This window comes from Cydia strobilella, chromosome 6 (genome assembly GCF_947568885.1).
Source record: "Cydia strobilella chromosome 6, ilCydStro3.1, whole genome shotgun sequence".
Taxonomy (NCBI): domain Eukaryota; kingdom Metazoa; phylum Arthropoda; class Insecta; order Lepidoptera; family Tortricidae; genus Cydia; species Cydia strobilella.
This window is the reverse complement of record NC_086046.1, coordinates 11,084,421-11,103,293: the sequence shown is the minus strand read 5'-3', so window position 1 is coordinate 11,103,293 and position 18,873 is coordinate 11,084,421. Positions and strand designations below refer to the sequence as shown.

Genomic DNA, 18,873 nt, shown 5'->3' with positions numbered 1-18,873 from the left:
GAGAAGTGAACATAATTGCTGTGTATGACCCATTTTAGAATAGACTAGGTACTTTTATCAAATGTAAAATCGCATAAAAATATAGTTTTGACGGGTATCAGGGACAAAAAGCAAACCCCTCTAAAGTAATTCTGCCGGCGATTCTACGCGACCTCATAATCATATAGACAAATGTTAATAACTGTGGTTCTAAAATCCATATCAATATCGAACCGGCTCATAAAGTTTCACGAGAATCTAAAGAAAAAGAGAACGAGAATCTAGAGAACAGCCGGGTATACAAAAGCATTCTTGCCCAAGCTGAAATGGAGACGCATCGCGATCGTTCGGTCAAGAACGTCTGTCTACCTCTACCAGCAGTGTTAGGTTATAAAATATCACCTTTGCACCGTATCGCTTCCGGGCTACTACCGGTTTGTGCATTGGGCTAACCTTACTTGGATGGCTTGAGGCGACAGCTCGCGCCGGCGCAGCGCTTGGTTTCATGATGGCTATTACAGCCCTGCATGGGATCTGTGTGGCCACACACCACACATGCACTTTACTCGCTACTGACAGTACTGACCAATACCATTATAGCATTAAGTCGGAAAATAGTGAATGCAAGCTGGCTTAACGGCAAGCTCAGTTGGATACCTCCTAATAATTTAGTCTTGCTGAATTGATGAGCTCCCAGCACACTAACTAAGTGGTAGGTATTTAGAGCAGAAAAAGATAATTATGGGTAACATGAATTATAAATCTTATTAAAAAAACTGTTAATGGATGACGCCATATTTGGATGTTTGAATTATTCAACAAAGTTTTTGCAAGCACATCAAAGAGTAATTAAGTGTAGGTAAGTAGGTATTAGAGCAATAATCTGCGCGGATTACTACACTAATATTCTGATTTAGACAGAGTATAAAGTAACGTGATGTTGTGCTCGTGTCGTGTAATTGAGATTATTTGCCGCGTTGCAGAATATACATAAATCTAATGAATACTTTTTATGAGTTACTTTTATTTTCATTGTTATAAATATTTTTTTCTACTCGTCGACTTTAATGGTTATATATAGGTATATTTGGTTATATTAAGACTTCGTATATCAAAATGTAATCGCATACTTTTTACTATGGGCTCCCGACAGTACCGACTCAACTATAATGAATGACTTCTTACAAAATGCTTTAGTCAACTAATACGTGACACGTGTCGCCGCTGGCCGCGGTCAAGAGGAATAAAACAAAGGATAAAACAAAAGACATCAATGCGCTACTATTTAAGTGCGTTGATGTCTTTTGTAGTATGTTTTTGTCTACAGAGACAGTTACCTAGGTTTTATAGTAAATAAAGTATTGTATACTATATAGCGATACAATCAAGCTTTTCAATCTCGTACTTACCTTACCTAGGCCTAAACGCTTAAATCGAATCGACGAAATGCTCTCTATTATAAGTATCACGATTGTGACCTACCAAATATGCCTAAAAAATCGTAAAATATAGGTACTTCAAACCGCTGTGCTTTCGTTTATTTCAAATTTTAGTTTTACTTAGGAATTGCGTACTTTTTTCTGAGCTTAACAATTTTCTTATACCTACATCTTGATATCTTCATATACCTATAATGGCTATGGCTATACCTGCTGAATTACGTGCACCTTTTATTGCACTTTTGTCAACCAATTGTGTAAGATGGACATGCGTGCGTCCATATATGCACGACATTATGTACATAGATAATGCATGCTCGTTTTATGATAGCTCCTATTCTGTTACGTGCTTTCACTCTCCCTGCAATCCCTGGATAAGCTATTAAGTACTTACGAATATGTAACTCTCAACCTGTTAAACTCAAGATGTAACCTAGACAAAACAAAAAATAAATATTCAATAATGAATGAATTTCTTGCTGCTGTGTTAAAGTAGGTAAGTACTTATTGTTGTAGGTAGAGTTTTGTTGCTTTAAAGTACGAAGTTAGTGCTAATTACTAACTTAGTGACAATATTACTGAATAGGCAACCTAACAAGCTGTAGTAATTAAAAATCTATGTGTACGTGACAATACGGACTTGGTAAAAGTGAATAGCTGTACATGTCAGCTTTTGCCACTGTAAAACTACAGAACCGTCCACTGGCCTACGTGGCGTGGGGCTGGAAACGCTTGTTGCGAAACTTGCCTGTACACGCGGTGGGAAATTTTATTCTTACGTCCCTACAAGGCACTAACGGCACACACTTTTCTATTATACTTAGAAATCAGAATGTTATTCCGTAATAATAGCGTGGTACAATTATGGACCATTTCTATCGACGGTTTTAACGCCGCCGCAGTGCGTTCATTTGAAGTTTGAACGAATACGTCTATCCTATTTTATTTTATGCCTATTGAGTAACACATCTATTAATCCGTCTGACCCATACGTAGCGAACGCTTTTTGGCTGATTGATTTGCAATAAATAATTATTAGGTGCGTATCTGCTCTCGCTCGCGGTTCTTTATGTCGCTGGTGCGAATGCACGTTCACGAATGTGAACCCATTGAAATATGTAACTTGTCTTGTCCATGACCGAGTTGCCTGATGGACACAAACTTACTTATTTTATACAGGTATAGGCATAGGTATAGGTACCTTGCGTTAAGTTAATATTATAGTATGTATGTATCACTTAGTTCGTTTCGTCTACCTACCATAACATATTCCTAGAACGCTTTTAATTGTGATAGTTGATAAACATTAATATTTTTTTTATATTATTGATTGAGTACCTAGTTACGACTTTAATTCGTTGCTTAATCTCAAATTGCGATAGCTAAATATATATATATATATATATAACTTGTATGGTGCATGTAAACTGTCAATTATTTCAAGCTTAACACATTTGAATACGTACGTACACTAACACCCTAAAATCATGTCACGTAAATGTGTCGGCATGGGGTATTACGTAAGTAACTATTACTGTCACTATCCTACGCCATTGAATATGTATGGCATACCAAAATTGATCCCTTGTTTGGCCAACGCGTCTGTTGCAAAATTCCTATCGAATGTAAGGAGTGAGTTTCTCTTGTTTGTTTCTGTTTAAATCACTCAAAATACTTTTATTACCTATGTTATTGCTGTAATGATTGTACCAGGTTGTTATAAGTTGTTACATGGTTATCTCATATTATAAATTATGTAAGAATGTTAAATATTTAGTAGACCTTACTCGGCAAGGTAGTACTTTACCATCATTATCGTAAAAAACGATCTGATGAGCGCGGGTTAATGCAAACCTCTATAGCTGAACAAAAGCGTCTTCACCTATATTTCTCGTAATCGTTACTATTTTGTAATACTTATGAGTTAGTAGGAGATTACAGCTCTATATGTATAAACAAGGCACGACAAAGCGCAAAAGGCAAAAGGGCAAAGTGCTAAAGGCGAGGCGCGCACTGCTTGCCCTTCTTCTTCTTCTTCTTTTTCTAGGGGCTATGTAAGGCTCCAGAGCCTATGTATCACTGCGACCATCTCTGATCTATTGTGATCGCTACCTTTTTTTTTTTTTTATACAGGGGAAATGCGTTGCGCATACCACCCGGGTGCGGGGATGTACCCGGGATGGTTATGTGGGACTCACCACGTAAGTCCGGTATACCCACTAAAAACACCTGTCTGTCGCCTCGGTGCTGTAAGGCGAGGCCAAGGGAACGCCAGTGCACTCTACCATGACCCCGCAGCGAACGGCTGTTAAGCCCCTTCTCTGGAGGAAAACTCCAACCATCCATTCGGGGGGGCGTCCTAGAATGCCCCTCACCACGAGGACCTAGATTCTGTCAGGTGACAGTCGTCCCCGTGACTGCCACCCAGAGGTCCCCGTTATGGCGGCAGGCGGCGGTCATGGGCGACCCGCCTCCACCTAGCTCGTTTGCGCCGCAACGGGTGAGCTTCCGCATCCTCCTCCCGCGCGCGCTCTGCCGTTTCTTTTCCAGCCATGACTGCCTCGCAAAAAGTGGCCATAGCTTGCCAGCATCTTTTATTTTGGGTCATTGCCTTTATAATGGCCGGCAACGACAAATCTCCTATCACTGTGGCCAAATCTATTCGCGGCTCATCCCAACTTGGGCAATCCACCAGCGTGTGCTGCGCCGTATCTTCTACACCGTCGCAGTGGTGACACGCTGGCGTTGGCTCCCTTATAGCCCTCTCGCACAGGTATTTGCCAAAACACCCATGGCCCGAGAGCACCTGTGTCAGATGGAATGACGTGTTGTCTCCCAATCCATTCCTTTATTGCAGGCTGAATCGCGTTCACCGTCCAGTGGCCAGCACTTGGAGTTTCCAGCCTTTCGCCCCATTTACGAAGAACAGTATCGCGACCATCCATTCTCCAACACTTTACTTCCTCCAGCATAGGCTCTTGATTCCTAGCTCGCGACTCCGCGATCCGCCAGTATGTGTCCGCCAGAGCTCTTGCTTCTAAGTCCCACAAGGCGGGGTCCCAGCCAGAGCGCATGCCGCCTCATAAGAGATAGTGCGATACCCTCTGATTACCCTTATTGCTATGGCCCTTTGGGGTCTCCGCAGAAGGGTCTGATTTTCGGCATTTAGAGCATATCCCCATATGGGCGCTCCATATAGGGCCATTGATCGCACCACCATCGTGTATAGGCGGCGACAGCCCACGTTTGGCCCTCCCACATTTGGTAGCAGTCGGCTTAGAGCTCCAGTTTAAAGTGCTCCTTGAAGTTCCACCGGCTATCGAGAACGAGTCCCAGATATTTCATCGTTGACTCGACACCGATGGAAACTCCGCCCACCACCAGTTGAGCGCCAGCTGGAGGCGCTCTTCGAGGACCGTGAAAACAAATGGCTTCTGACTTATGAAGAGCAACCTCCAGGCTGGCCTACGAATCCTTGTCACTACATGAGCCACTCCCGCCGTAGCTAATAATGACGCCTCGCTGAACGTACTAGCGTTCGCGGTAACGAGAGTGTCATCGGCGTAGCACGTCAGTTCAACCCCTGAAAGATTTCTAACACGTAGCACCCAATCATATCCAATGTTCCACAGGAGTGGTCCCAGGACTGACCCCTGTGGAACTCCGCATGTCATAGGTTTCAAACCCCATTCATTTTGCATCGGGTATTTGACCGCCCTTTCTGATAAGTAAGCCCTGATAATATTGCTCAAATACGGCGGAACATTGTGATCGCTACCTACTACAACTCTCGATCCAAACCTGCAACTTCAAACAGCTGCAGGATCTTTTTGGTTTCGAGAGACTTTAACTCCTCCGGGCGCAATATATGTCCACCCAGGATCAAGTCACGAGTGCGCATTAGGCAGGGGCACTCTGTGAGGATGTGTAGGGGCGTCTCCTCTGCCTCCATACAGAGTCTGCACCGCCCCATGTCACGTTTCCCCATAGTGTGCATGTGCTTATTTAGGCCGCAGTGCCCGGTAAGCACCCTAACCAAGTTGCGCAGTTGGTTCCTAGGCAGCGCCAAGGCGCTCGAAGACGCCTTTTTGCTGAAGGCCTTGATAAGCGCTTTGGAATGGTTCAAACCTGGTTTTTCCCTCCAGAGTTGAATGGTTTTGTAGTGACAGTAGGTCTTTAGGGTGAGCCGCGTTAGGCTTCTGGGAATCCCACAAAACGGCTCAGGACTGTAGTTCTTCCCCTTAGCCCCTGCTCGCGCGAGTTCGTCGGCCTTTTCGTTTCCAACGATACCCGCATGCCCCGGGACCCAACGTAGAACAACCTTGTTCCTGGCTCCAAGGTTGTTCAATAATTGCCTGCAGTTCTCAACCAGCCTCGATGTGGTGACATCAGAGGTTAGGGCTAAGAGTGCCGCCTGGCTATCCGAATGGATATAGATAGTATGGTTGCCGTAGTTGCTTTGCAGATTGATTGACGCACATTCAATAATGGCGTATACCTCTGCCTGGAATATAGAGCAAAAACGCCCTAGGTTTAAGCTGATGCTTTTCCTGGGCGCTTCACCATATACTCCGCAGCCTACTTCAGATCCGGATTTGGAGCCATCAGTGTACCACCTCAGGCTTCCTTCTTTCCACTTAATTTTACTGTTTGACCAGTCCTCCCTTTTGGGGAGTTCCACTGAGTAGAGTTTGAGTGGATAAAATTTGGGTGCCATAGTGTCGGACGGCATCCCAAGAACAGGAATATCGTACACTGATTCCTTAAACAGTCTCAGAGTTTGCGATAACCAATTACCTCTCCTCGCGCCCGCTATTCTAAGCATACTAGATCTCGCCTCCAATTCCAGATGCAGCTGCTTGCCCTTAGAGCTGGTCAAAGAAGCCTAGTCTTACTAAGATGGCATATAGTCGAGAAATTCGGACGGGCACCGCCGTGGCGGGGTGGCCTAGGGGTTCATGGCGTTAGCCGCGATAGCTAAAGACGCCGGTTCGAATCCGGCCTTCACCACTGGAGGGCTTCGTCACTTTTTCTTTAATATATGACATCTATTACAGTTTTTAATTTATATATAGTAGTGTGACTACTTAAAAACACACAAATCAAAATATTTAATAAAATAATTTGATTTGTTCCCAAACTTGTTCAAGGCACGATAGTGTTAAAGAGTATTGAAAGAAATATGTGATTGCCTATTTAAATATCTAATTAATACGAAAATATAACATATACAAATCTATGAGCTTAACATTATTAATTATAAAGTAAGTAGTATTTTTGGAAAGGTACGAATGATTTATGATCTCAAAGTGTAGGTATCGTATTTTGATATATGTACCTGATAGCCGAAAAGTTATGATTATCAGTAATTCTACTTCGCTCATAGGTTCATGTCTCGTCGATATTTTTCTTTCTGTTTAAAATAAACACATGTAACATATTATATTACATTAGTCATAACAGAACGGTTACCATCAGAAAGCGCAAGTGCCGGAGCGTATACAGCCACTGCCGTGTAGAGTATCATCTGTAACATATACAGGGTGCTCGCGAACACGCGGATCGACTTGCAGAACCGCACTTCCTGAAAATAATATTATACATATATTTTCAAAGAAAGCAAAGCGAACTGTGACAGATAATAACTATATTATTATGCTTAATCGGAATCGAAATACACACTTTTTCTTCTGATTTTAAATGCATTCAACAGGCAACAAGAAAATCACAATACTGTTCGGTTACCGAAGTACCTACTACAATGAATCCCGTAAATATAAGTACCGTTTTTAGCATATTGGTACTCAGGTGATCAATAATCAAAGTCGTAGTCCATAACCATAGTCCATAATAGTCGTAGTCGTATTTAAAAGGTATGAAATTAGTAAAAAAACTGTAAAACTTGTAACATTTAAATAAGTACTATTAAAAAAATCATTGAAGTGTTTACCAAGTACTCGTAACACGAAGTCAAACGCAGTCTCATGAACACCGGCAGGTAAAGTTGGCTTGTAATGGGCGCCACTAACATGAAGCAAACGCAAATCATCCAAAATTGAGCACCTCCGATATACATCTCTGCTGGGTTTCCTAATAACTCTATAGCTGTTATGAAACTGAAATTAATTAATGTTTGTTTTACTTGTTGAATATTGAAAGGCAGATAAAATATAAATTACCATTAAGATTAAGCTATTGTTTGGTTCACCTTGCAGCAAGACTTAAGGCCATTGGAAATGTGCCCATAGAGGAACCTCCGAGTAGAAAGTCGTCACTGGTCGTTTGCTTTTCTCCAAAATATCCGTAAAAGACGCCAATCGCGCAGGACACGATCAGCATAGTAGCAAGCACGCTGTAGTCCTCCCAATGGAACAGTTGGCTGATCTCAGTCTCATTTTGAACACTTGTTCTGTTTGCATTGATTGTATTCGGCGTCGCTGACGTATAAGTACCATAGCAGCATACTATTAACAATGTAGAGACCTGAAAACAAATATTTCGCCTCATAAGGAAATACATAACTAGTGTCGAAATACCTATATAATTGCTGAAGGCGTATTTATTAACCCTTAAATGCATAATGATGTATATATGCATCGTATATTTGATGGTCCGTGGCTCAATATGCAGCTATCCAAAATCACATTTATTACTTTTATACAGCATGACACATCTATTTCAATTTATTAAAAAGTTATACAAAAAATCATGCATTTAAGGGTTAAGAATCTTAATACCTAGTATTGAAACATTTATTTTAGGAGCGTCTTCAAATTAGCCTCCATACCTGGCATCTTTTAACTAAAGCGCATTCGTATCAATCACCAATGAAGTCGTAAAACGTTAAGCGTAATTGCATAATCGGCGAGTGGGCGCTGGCGCTGGCCGATACAGCCGTTCAATGAAATCATTTTCGCCGGATCGATTTACACCGCCACAAGTTATTTTTCAATTGCGGAAAATAAATAAATAAACTGGACTCGCGCACCGAGGGTTCCATACTTTTTAGTATTTGTTGTTATAGCGGCAACAGAAATACATCATCTGTAAAAATTTCAACTGTCTAGCTATCACGGTTCATGAGATACAGCCTGGTGACAGACAGACGGACAGCGGAGTCTTAGTAATAGGGTCCCGTTTTTACCCTTTCGGTACGGAACCCTAAAAACGTGAGTAACGTGAGAGTAGAGTATACAGAGTACATTTATACTGAAGTAGGTACAGTCGCCATCAGATATATCGGAGCGGCCGAGGTGCTCAAAAATATCTGAACACGCGCTTAACGCCTTGACAATAGAAGCGTGTTACGATATTTGTGACCACCTTGGTCGCTCCGATATATCTGATGGCGACTGTACCTACTTAACTTATAATAACATAAATGAAAATTACTAGTTTTTAATTAAGTACCCTTATGGATGAATGAATTAACTAACAAGTGAGTTGCACGCAGTAATTTTCTTAGTCATACGAAGCGATAACAATAACGTAGAGCGTAGCGAAATAATCCAGTTGAGATCTGGCCGAAGCTCCCACGAACCGGATGGTTCCGGAAAGCTTAACTACGTTGTGTCCTACACTACACTCACGCATGGACATTCCTCAAGGGTGGTGACGTAGCGTGCCTACAACATTCCCAACCAATTAGGATTATTTTCTTTCGTCATCCAAGCTCATATTAAACATAATTTAACAAACTGCTTCTTTTACAGTTACATAATTTATAATATAGTCATTACAAACCTGTTACAAACCTATCAAAATAATCAGTTAGTACGTTGATCTTATAGAAACTATAGCTACATACAATATATTTAGATACGGAGCCAAAAAAGTGGTCGTGGGGTAGGTGGGTGAGAAGAATGTTTACTTATATCAGTTATATCCATAGAAATAGTATATACAAGTAGTTATAGACGCGCCACCGAGCGACCAGGAGTAAAAGAAAGAATGTTCATATAAAATTTAAAATTTGGGCAGCATAGGATTTTTTCTCTTGCACTCTTATAAATTTACAGGCTTCGCATCCGCAATCCGCACACAAAACACAAAAACACAAAACACAAAAACTAACACAATAATTTTTAAGAAAAAAAAACCGACTTCAATGGGGGATACCGCTGAAAGTTTACTTATTGTTGATGGTGCACTCTGAGATCCCAGACCATGAAATGAAAAAAAACAGCATCTTTTGCCTAATTATCCTAATCCATCTTTTGCCTAATTGCCTAATTATTATAATATTAAGCTCAGAATAAATTTAAAAGTGGAAAAGTTACTGCCTTGGGTGAGACTTGAACTCACGGCCTCCGGTGGCCGTTTAAGAAGTGTAACACTCTTACGGTAGATGTCGCTAGGGTCCCCTAGACCCATATAGTGGGAAGATTTGCTGACTATGGATGAGGTCTTGGTGGCTCAGTTGGCAGAGCGCTGGAGTATCTATTCAGAGGCCGTGAGTTCAAGTCTCACCCAAGGCAGTAATTTTTCCACTTTTAAATTTATTCTGAGCTTAATAGCATCGATCGCGGACGTTTCTGCTTGTTAAAAATTAATTTAGAATGGGTAGCACATCGTAACTGGTGAATTTCCAATATGACTTGGAACTCCGGTGGCCATTTAAGAAGTGTAACACTCTTACGGTAGATGTCGCTAGGGTCCCCTAGACCCATATAGTGGGAAGATTTGCTGACTATGGATAACCTAACCTACTTTTCTGATAGCATTTCGTTTCTGTAAGGGTCACAGTTCTAACCTAACCTAACCCACTTTTCTAGTAGCCTTTCCGGGTCCGGGTCTGGGTCCGGATCAGAGTCCGGGTCCGGGTCCGTGTCCGGCTGTCCGGGTCCAAGTTTGGGTCAGAGTTCGGTCCGGGTCCGGATCCGAGTTGGGGTCCATGTCCAGACCCGGGTCCGGGTCCGAGTCCGGGTCCAAGTTTGGGTCTGGGTCCATAAGGAAGAGAACAAATCGCCAAACGTGAACTATATGTGTGATTGAAGAGTTCCATTCTGATCATCATCAGCAGTTCCACTTCATCAAATGTCACTTTTTTAAATGTAAATGCTGGATTTGTTGATGAAAATACAAGAATCACAATATGTATGCCTTTCACATTTGAGGAGTTCCCTCGGTTCCTCATGGGTCTCATCATCAGAACTCGAGCTTGACAAAAATATGTCTTAAAAACTTAAGTTGCTTAACAAACATAAAGAAGAGGACAAATCGCCAAACGTAAACTATGCGTCATTAAAGAGTTCCATTCTGATCATCATCAGCAGTTCCACTTCATCAAATGTCACTTTTTAAAATGGAAATGCTGGATTTGTTGATAAAAATACAAAAATCACTATATGTATGCCTTTCACATTTGAGGAGTTCCCTCGATTCCTCATGGATCCCATCATCAGAACTCGAGCTTGATAAAAATGTTTCTTGAAAACCTAACTTGCTTAACAAACATAACGAAGAGGACAAATCGCCAAACGTGAACTATGCGTCATTAAAGAGTTCCGTTCTGATCATCATCAGCAGTTCCACTTCATCAAATGTCACTTTTTTAAATGTAAGTGCTTGATTTGTTGATGAAAATACTAAAATCACTATATGTATGCCTTTAACATTTGAGGAGTTCCCTCGATTCCTCATGGATCCCATCATCAGAACTGCGTTTTGACAAAAACGGCACCAATCTGTATGTATATACTTACAATCAAAAAAGAATTTTCAAAATCGGTCCAGAAATGACGGAGTTATGGAGTAACAAACATTAAAAAAAAAAAAAAAAAACATACAACCGAATTGATAACCTTTTGAAATCTTGAAGTCGGTTAAAAAGAGGAGCGCGCGCTGCTAGTAGCCAAGCGGAACATCTACTGCAAGATATTGGGACCCACACGTCGAGAGGATGGAACCTGGAGACTCCGCAAGAACCAGGAGATTGAAGATCTGGTGTCCGAGCCGAACATCATCGGAGAAACGAAAGCCGCCAGGCTCCGATGGCTCGGGCACGTAGTCCGGATGGGGGAAGATCGCGCAGTCTGGAGGGCGTACTCTGGAGTACCAAGTGGCCGAAGACCGTCTGGACGCCCTAGGTACCGCTGGAGAGACGAAGTGCAGAAAGACCTCAGCGAACTCGGCGCCGTCGACTGGACAGAAATGGCTTTGGACAGAGTAGCATGGCGGTCTTTGGTGTCAGAGGCCAAGATCCACTTCGGGTCGTCGCGCCACAGCAGTAAGTAAGTAAGTACTCTTATAAATTTCGGTATTTCGCCATCGTCTCCTACCTATGATGCCACCCGGTCGGTGATAAGGACAAAGCATGGCAGTATTTTCTCTTTCCTCTCATAGGAATCGCAATAAGACTATCTTTCTCTATCAAAGAGTGTCAGGCCCTTGGTTATATCTGAAGTTATCTTTTTTTATATATATAGATTTTTATTTTTATTTTAGTATAAATTTTAATTCGTTTGTAGTTTTAGTTTATTTAATAAGTTAGTTTATAAATATATTATATGTTATTTAAGTTGATTTACTAGGTATAATAAACTGTATAAGTAGGTAGCTAGTTATATCTGAAAAGTTTGATCTGAAAGATTGACATACCTATTTATAAGAAAACGTTGCGAGAAGGTTTTTGTTATTGTTTGTGTAGTCGCATATAATATCTTGTAAGTAATGATCAGCGGATACCGGATACCGGCGTCTAAAGTTGGATACAAAATTTGAGGTCACACAAGATAATGGACTTTCGGCAAGAAGTGTAACAAAACGCAAACCACAATAATATATGATGACAGACGTAGAACATTTTATTTAGTATTAACCACCGACCTCCTTTGAGGAACAGAAACTCTAAAAGCGTTCCATTGAAAAAAGAAAGAAAAAAAAGAAAGAAAAACAATCCATTTAATCTCCATTTAATCTTGCTTTCCTTGTCTGTTCATGTCACATTTACATTTGATTGTTGACTGTTTTTAGTGTTAATTTACTCCTATGGACCAGCAATCACGCCAACAGCTGACTTGTTTGGTTTCAAATACGGAATGGTTTTTTTACAAAAATATTTTTAAGAAAAAAAACCGACTTCAATGGGATGCCGCTGAAAGTTCACTTATTGTTGATGGTGCACTCTTAGATTCCAGACAATGAAATAAAAAAGACAGCATCTTTTGCCTAATTATGTAGAAAAGGAGGTAAAACGACCCACTTTTCTAGTAGCATTTCGTTTTTGTAAGGGTCGCAGTTCTAATCTAACCTAACCTACTTTTCTGATAGCATTTCGTTTCTGTAAGGGTCACAGCTCTAACCTAACCTAACCTACTTTTCTGATAGCAGTTCTGTTCTGTGAGAATCGCAGTTCAAAAGCCACCCACCCACCTACCCCACTTTTCTAGTAGCATTTCCGGGTCCCGGTCTGGGTCCGGATCCGAGTCCGGGTCCGTGTCCGGCTGTCCGGGTCCAAGTTTGGGTCAGAGTTCGGTCCGGGTCCGGGTCCGAGTTAAGGTCCATGTTCAGAACCGGGTCCGGGTGGAGTCCGGGTCCAAGTTTAGGTCTGAGTCCATAAGGAAGAAAACAAATCGCCAAACGTGAACTATGCGTCATTAAATAGTTCCATTCTGATCAGCAGTTCCACTTCATCAAATGTCACTTTTTAAAATGGAAATGCTGGATTTGTTGATAAAAATACACATCACATTTGAGGAGTTCCCTCGATTCCTCATGGATCCCATCATCAGAACTACTTTTTGACAAAAACGGGACCAATCTGTATGTATATACTTATAATCAAAAAAAAGAATTTTTAAAATCGGTCCAGAAATGACGGAGTTATGGAGTAACAAACATAAAAAAAAAACATACAACCGAATTGAGAACCTCCTCCTTTGAAATCTTGAAGTCGGTTAAAAAAACCAATTTCATTAGGCACATGGGGGCAAGACAGGGTACATCTTGCCCGCCGTAGTTTTAAAGTGATGAAGAATTGCGGATTTGAATGTATTTATTTCTTCTCTTGTAGAATGGCGGTAAAATATAAAAGAAAGTCAAATAGAGGAGAGTGGTCAGAGGAGGCCATGAAAAAAGCGGTGGATGCTGTTATAGAAGGGAAGATGGGTACATATGTTAGCTGCAAAATCATTTTCAGTCCCTCAGATGACCTAAGAAATAAAAGTAAAAACAGTTCGTGAGAAGTTATCAGACGACGGTACTAATAGCCAAAAATTGAAGTCCCTAAAGATACTGTTTCTATGAATCATTCCTATCACGCCATGTTGTCCCATAGGGGTACTCCATCTTACCCTACCTATTAGGGGGCAAGATGGAGAGAAGGCACCTTTTGCCATTTTTTTATTTATCTGGGGGCACGGCCGTGCCCCCGCCAAGACGAGACAAAGGGCAAAAGGCAGTGCTATCTTTTCTCGGCACGTTTCGCCGTATTTTCGAACCCTCGTAGTTTCGGCTTGGACAATGCTAGAGAACTGAAATTTTTTGTATAACATGTACTCAGTAGACTTATCAAAAACACCAAGTTTTATTAAGCTACCTATTATTTATTATTATTATTATTATTATTATGTGTATCTCCGTTTTAAAACTCTCGGGTCTTTCGAGCCCGGTCATTTATAAGGCGTGCGTGGGGATATAGATCCAACACGTAGAGGCCGTTTGGAGAGATTTGATGTCATGTAGAACGCCTGCTGGAACCCATTCATGGGTACATCAATAGATACCCGTGAACCGGTTTCAGCAGGCATTGGAAGCTATTGTAGAGAATATGGACAGAGTACTGGTCTATGGTTTAAGTTTGGGTGGAAAAAAGTCTGGGCTATTGCAAAGAAGTTCGGACACCTGCCATAACATTGCTTGCACAAGTTATCGAGGCAGGCGGTGACTCGCCACTCGTTAGATGGGCACCTGATGCGCCATCGTAAAGACGGCCAGGCGCAACACCGGCGTGAGCGGCTCAGGGGTGTCGAGAGGTGTGCTGCGCTTTCTCCGAAGTTACTCGCGGCGTTATGCCCTTTAACACTTCCACCCCTGGAGCATATAGCTCTTACGACTCCCCTCTGGACATCCAATGAAGGCAAGCCAGAGCTGAGAGTCCTGCGGGTCCCCTTGGGGTCCACTCCGACCGACGAAGACACGCCGGAGACGGAGACCCTGACCGACTCTCTGGAGCACTCGGGTCCGTGGGGTCGTCACTCCCCAACAGCTCGCCACAAGCTGCCCTGCGGGCTTATTATTATTATTATTATTTTTTTTTTTTTATCGCGTATATATATATATCTTTGAGAAATAATTATAGTGTATAACTAGCCTTATGAACCGATTTTGCATGTACAACCAGCCTTAAAGTTTGTAGTCTATGATTGTTCATTATTTTAGTATGTGGGTATTTTTGCATTTTGTAATTTTTCCTCAGTCACCCGTTGACCACGAACGCTGTAAAGAGTTCGAAACGTCGGGATGTATTATAAATTCAATATACGCGATATAATCCGTTTTCATAGTTTTATTTCATGAGTAACTATCGCGGTAACCGAAGACAATACTACCTATTATACTTAAAATTTTATAGTACCTTAATTTTCACTGTCCGAAACACATGAAATTCGCGTCATAGAAAATACAGACTACTTCCTGAAGTCTTAGAATGCTGAAATTTGGCATGTAGAGATGGTTCGGTATGCAATCACATATGGTGACCAAAAATCTGTAACTTTCGCCCTGCAACCCCTTAAAATGGGGGTACCTAAAAATACCCATAAACCTGGAAACATTGGTTCCTGAAGTCCTAGAATCGTGAAATTTTGTGTGGTAGCAGTGATCGGAATGCTAATAAAAAAACAACGATAAAAAAAGGCAAAAAGTTTTCAAAGTACAGATTTGAACCAGGTTCACACAAACCAGCCAGGTAGCGCCCTCTATATTGGCACTGTTTCTTGCACGAATTAATAAACTAGTGAATATGAATAAATGACAGCTTTTTAGCGGCATACAATAATAACAACTTTCCATTCCAATAGGGTTTTACCGGTTGACATTTTTAGAATGAATATCAACTGTACTAGGTAACATATACCACGGTCTAAAATATAATGTCAAAGTTATGAAACATAATCTGTTCTTTAATTATTTCAAAATAGCTTGCCTAACACTAATCTAATACAGCTACTCAACACTAGATGGCGCCGTAATAAACTTGAAAAAATATATTTATATCGCTTACTTATCACACGCGAGTGAAGGGCTAAACAAACCGGTATAAGTAAGCTCTCCGATTACGCTTATTTTGTTACGGAGCTTACGGTCAGGTTACACTGGTGGGTCCGAGATATCTACACGCCTACGAGTAGCCAGCTGTTGAGTACTCTGTCTGACACACCAGTGACGGCAGTGACGTCCGAAAATAAAAGGTCATATGTGAATGTAAGCTTCCTATCATGATATGACTATTTACCGTTCGCAGTAGCATTTGAGAAGCGTAAGTTATTTCATTATTTGACATTTAGGATATCGAATATTTTAGACAAATATAAAGAATAACGACCTGGTGGCCTAGCGGTAAGAGCGTGCGACTTTAAATCCAGAGGTCGCGGGTTCAAACCCCGGCTCGTACCAATGAGTTTTTCGAAACTTATGTACGAAATTATATTTATCAGTCGCGTTTCCGTGAAAGAAAACATCGTGAGGAAACGGGACTAATCCTAATAATGGCAATCGCTTTCGTAAAAATTTGTGCCTACGTTTATTACCTATTCTTGGAATTAGTTGCCAAGCGGACCCCAGGCTCCCATTAGCCGTGTCGTGGCTAAAAATGCCGGGATAACGCGGTGACGCGAGATGGTGAACTTTAAACACAAGGGAGTTTCTGTGAGCTGTAGAACCTCGCGAACATAGCCTAAATAAGTGTAGCCTATTAGAAAAAAACATAAAACTGTACTTTTTGTTTTCGGATGTCACAGTACCATCAAACAGTTCCCAACGATTGTTAACTCGCGCCGTGTAGAGATCTCGAAACACCAGAGTAACGTGGCCGTAAGATCCGTAACAGTGTATGCATATTCGGAGAGCTCATTTATATACCAGATTTTTTACCTCTTGACTTGCGTGTGATAAGTGAGTGATTTTAATATTTTTTCAATAAATTCTGCTTACAAGATTTCGCGAAAATAAGTTGAGTAATGGAACGGCGCGCACTTCGCACTCGCTAAAATCAAATTTTAATTTAAAAAATACATGTCAAACTCTAATCCTCGCACTACAAAGCCGCGGTTTTTCAACAGCACCACGATAACACGTAGGTATGTACCTACACACCAAGGTATCTAGATCTCTAGGTGAAATTTGGCTACTTATTCTCCATTAAGAATTAAATATCTAAATGGATAAAATTTCTGCATTAGATGTTTGCATGTAGATAGAACACGTCTCAAAAAGAAAAAAAATGCTTAATGATATCGAAACCGCTACTTCTTTTGGCGCTAATCTACAATGACTCCGTGATTTTGTATATTTTCCAAAAATGGAATATGTACTTAGTCGTAAACATGAACACAAAATTCACAAAAATCGATTGAGTGAGCTGAATCGGAGACCTTCACTAACGCTTACTTCATTAAAAACAATTCCGATTATGGTAATAAAAAATTTCTAGAAACATACAATTTATAATACATAAAATTCCTGACTTATAATTTATATAGGCCCTACATATATAGCGCTAGCAATACGTAAGTTTTATAAAAATCTAATGTTAAAATATTTTAAATTATGCCTGTTTACATGATCCTGTATTATCGTAGATTCTATAAACGAATAATTGTCATTTCTAGCTGGTATATCAACTCTTACAAAAATGAATGAAATCCCACCAAAAACATTTCATGTAAAGTGTTGCCAAGACTAGGCGCATAAAGCTTTTACACTCAAAAGCTATCAGATCCCGTAGTAGGTACCAAGACTTACTCTGCAAGTCCTAACTTTATAAGCTCTAACTGTATAAAGCCAACATCTTGGTCAAACGTACAGTACGGCTTGGCCGTTTCGTTGCAGTCACATAAACACTCCGTCCCTCGGTGGACTTGTTGTACAAAGTAGTAACACAAGTCTTTCAAATTCTGAGTGTTAGTAAGGGATTGTCCAAATTGTCCATTTGACAGCAACGAAACGGCCAAGCCGTACTGTACGTTTGACCAAGATGTTGCCTTTATACAGTTAGAGCTTATAAAGTTAGGACTTGCAGAGTAAGTCTTGGTACCTACTACGGGATCTGATAGCTTTTGAGTGTAAAAGCTTTATGCGCCTAGTCTTGGCAACACTTTACATGAAATGTTTTTGGTGGGATTTAATTATCTACCGAGAGTTCCTAGTAAGTGTTGATTATGAAAGACCGATTACCATATATAAAAAAAATACAAATAAATACAAATAACAAAAACTTAAAAAGAATAGCATTTTCAGTTTTATTGGACTTGAAACGTTAAGTACCCTGTCATGCCACACTCTCCTCTACTACAGGAATTCTTCATTAACTCTCTCTCCTTGTTTTTTTTTCATATATGTAATGTTAATTTATGACCTTTTCTATTTTGTACATGTACAGTCGCCATCAGATATATCGGAGCGGCCAAGGTGCTCAAAAATATCTGAACACGCACTCTAACGCCTTGACAATAGAGGCGTGTTCAGATATTTGTGAGAGCCCCGGCCGCTCCGATATATCTGATGGCGACTGTACATGTAAAGCGTATTTCTATGTTGTCAATAAATAAAAATTTGAACACTTACCACAATTTTGCATGGAAGAATTGCATTATTCAAAAATGTTACTCGTTTTTTCATTTCTGCGGCGCTATAGTTTTAAGAGTTGTTTTAATCACAACGACTCGCTAACAAAGCGAGAACGTTTTGTTTACATGCGTTGATGATGATGATCTCGTAATTGATGTGCCACTGTCGGGTCCCGGACGCACTGTGAGCCAGGACTAGCCGGTAGCCGTGATAGTTGCCGACCATGCACACCAATCAATGGTAATTAACTCGCCATGAAGATGGTTCAGTTCGGTAACCGAAGTGTATCACACATCGACACGCTGCTTTCCTTCCAATTTCCTTTTGTAGTGTTCCTCAGGTATAAATAAGGTTTAGCTAATTTTACAGCGATGTAGGTATGCCGCTTTATTAAACACCGATAAGAACCGAAGCGGTAAAACGAATACGACTACGCAATGCGGTCGTTTATTTAAATCTTAATAGAGTTGTCCAGAACACATTAGAAATCAAGAAATGCCTTAACTTGCTGTCATAAATTCCTTCTTCAATATCCATTTTTGAAAGTAAAAGGACTCAGTTCTGTGGTGTTTACGTTTACTGCATCCTTGTTAATATTTAGATATGGTGCATTTTTACGTTAAGCGAATTATGTTTTTTTTTATTATCCCATTCCATCTTTAAGTAG

General features: G+C 40.7%; 1 protein-coding gene across 1 annotated transcript in view; it reads right to left on the bottom strand.

The window, feature by feature from the left end:
• LOC134742108 (sodium-coupled monocarboxylate transporter 1-like) overlaps window positions 1-18,634 on the bottom strand; it is a 64,903-nt gene extending 46,269 nt beyond the window's left edge. The window contains exons 1-4 of the mRNA XM_063675059.1: window positions 18,204-18,634; window positions 7,627-7,901; window positions 7,369-7,534; window positions 6,891-7,002 (exon numbers count right to left, since the gene is read on the bottom strand). Coding sequence (XP_063531129.1) covers window positions 6,891-7,002; window positions 7,369-7,534; window positions 7,627-7,901; window positions 18,204-18,257 — 607 coding nt within the window. The 5' untranslated portion in view covers window positions 18,258-18,634. The remainder of the gene's footprint in view (window positions 1-6,890; window positions 7,003-7,368; window positions 7,535-7,626; window positions 7,902-18,203) is intronic.
• Between the last annotated feature and the right edge of the window lie 239 nt (window positions 18,635-18,873).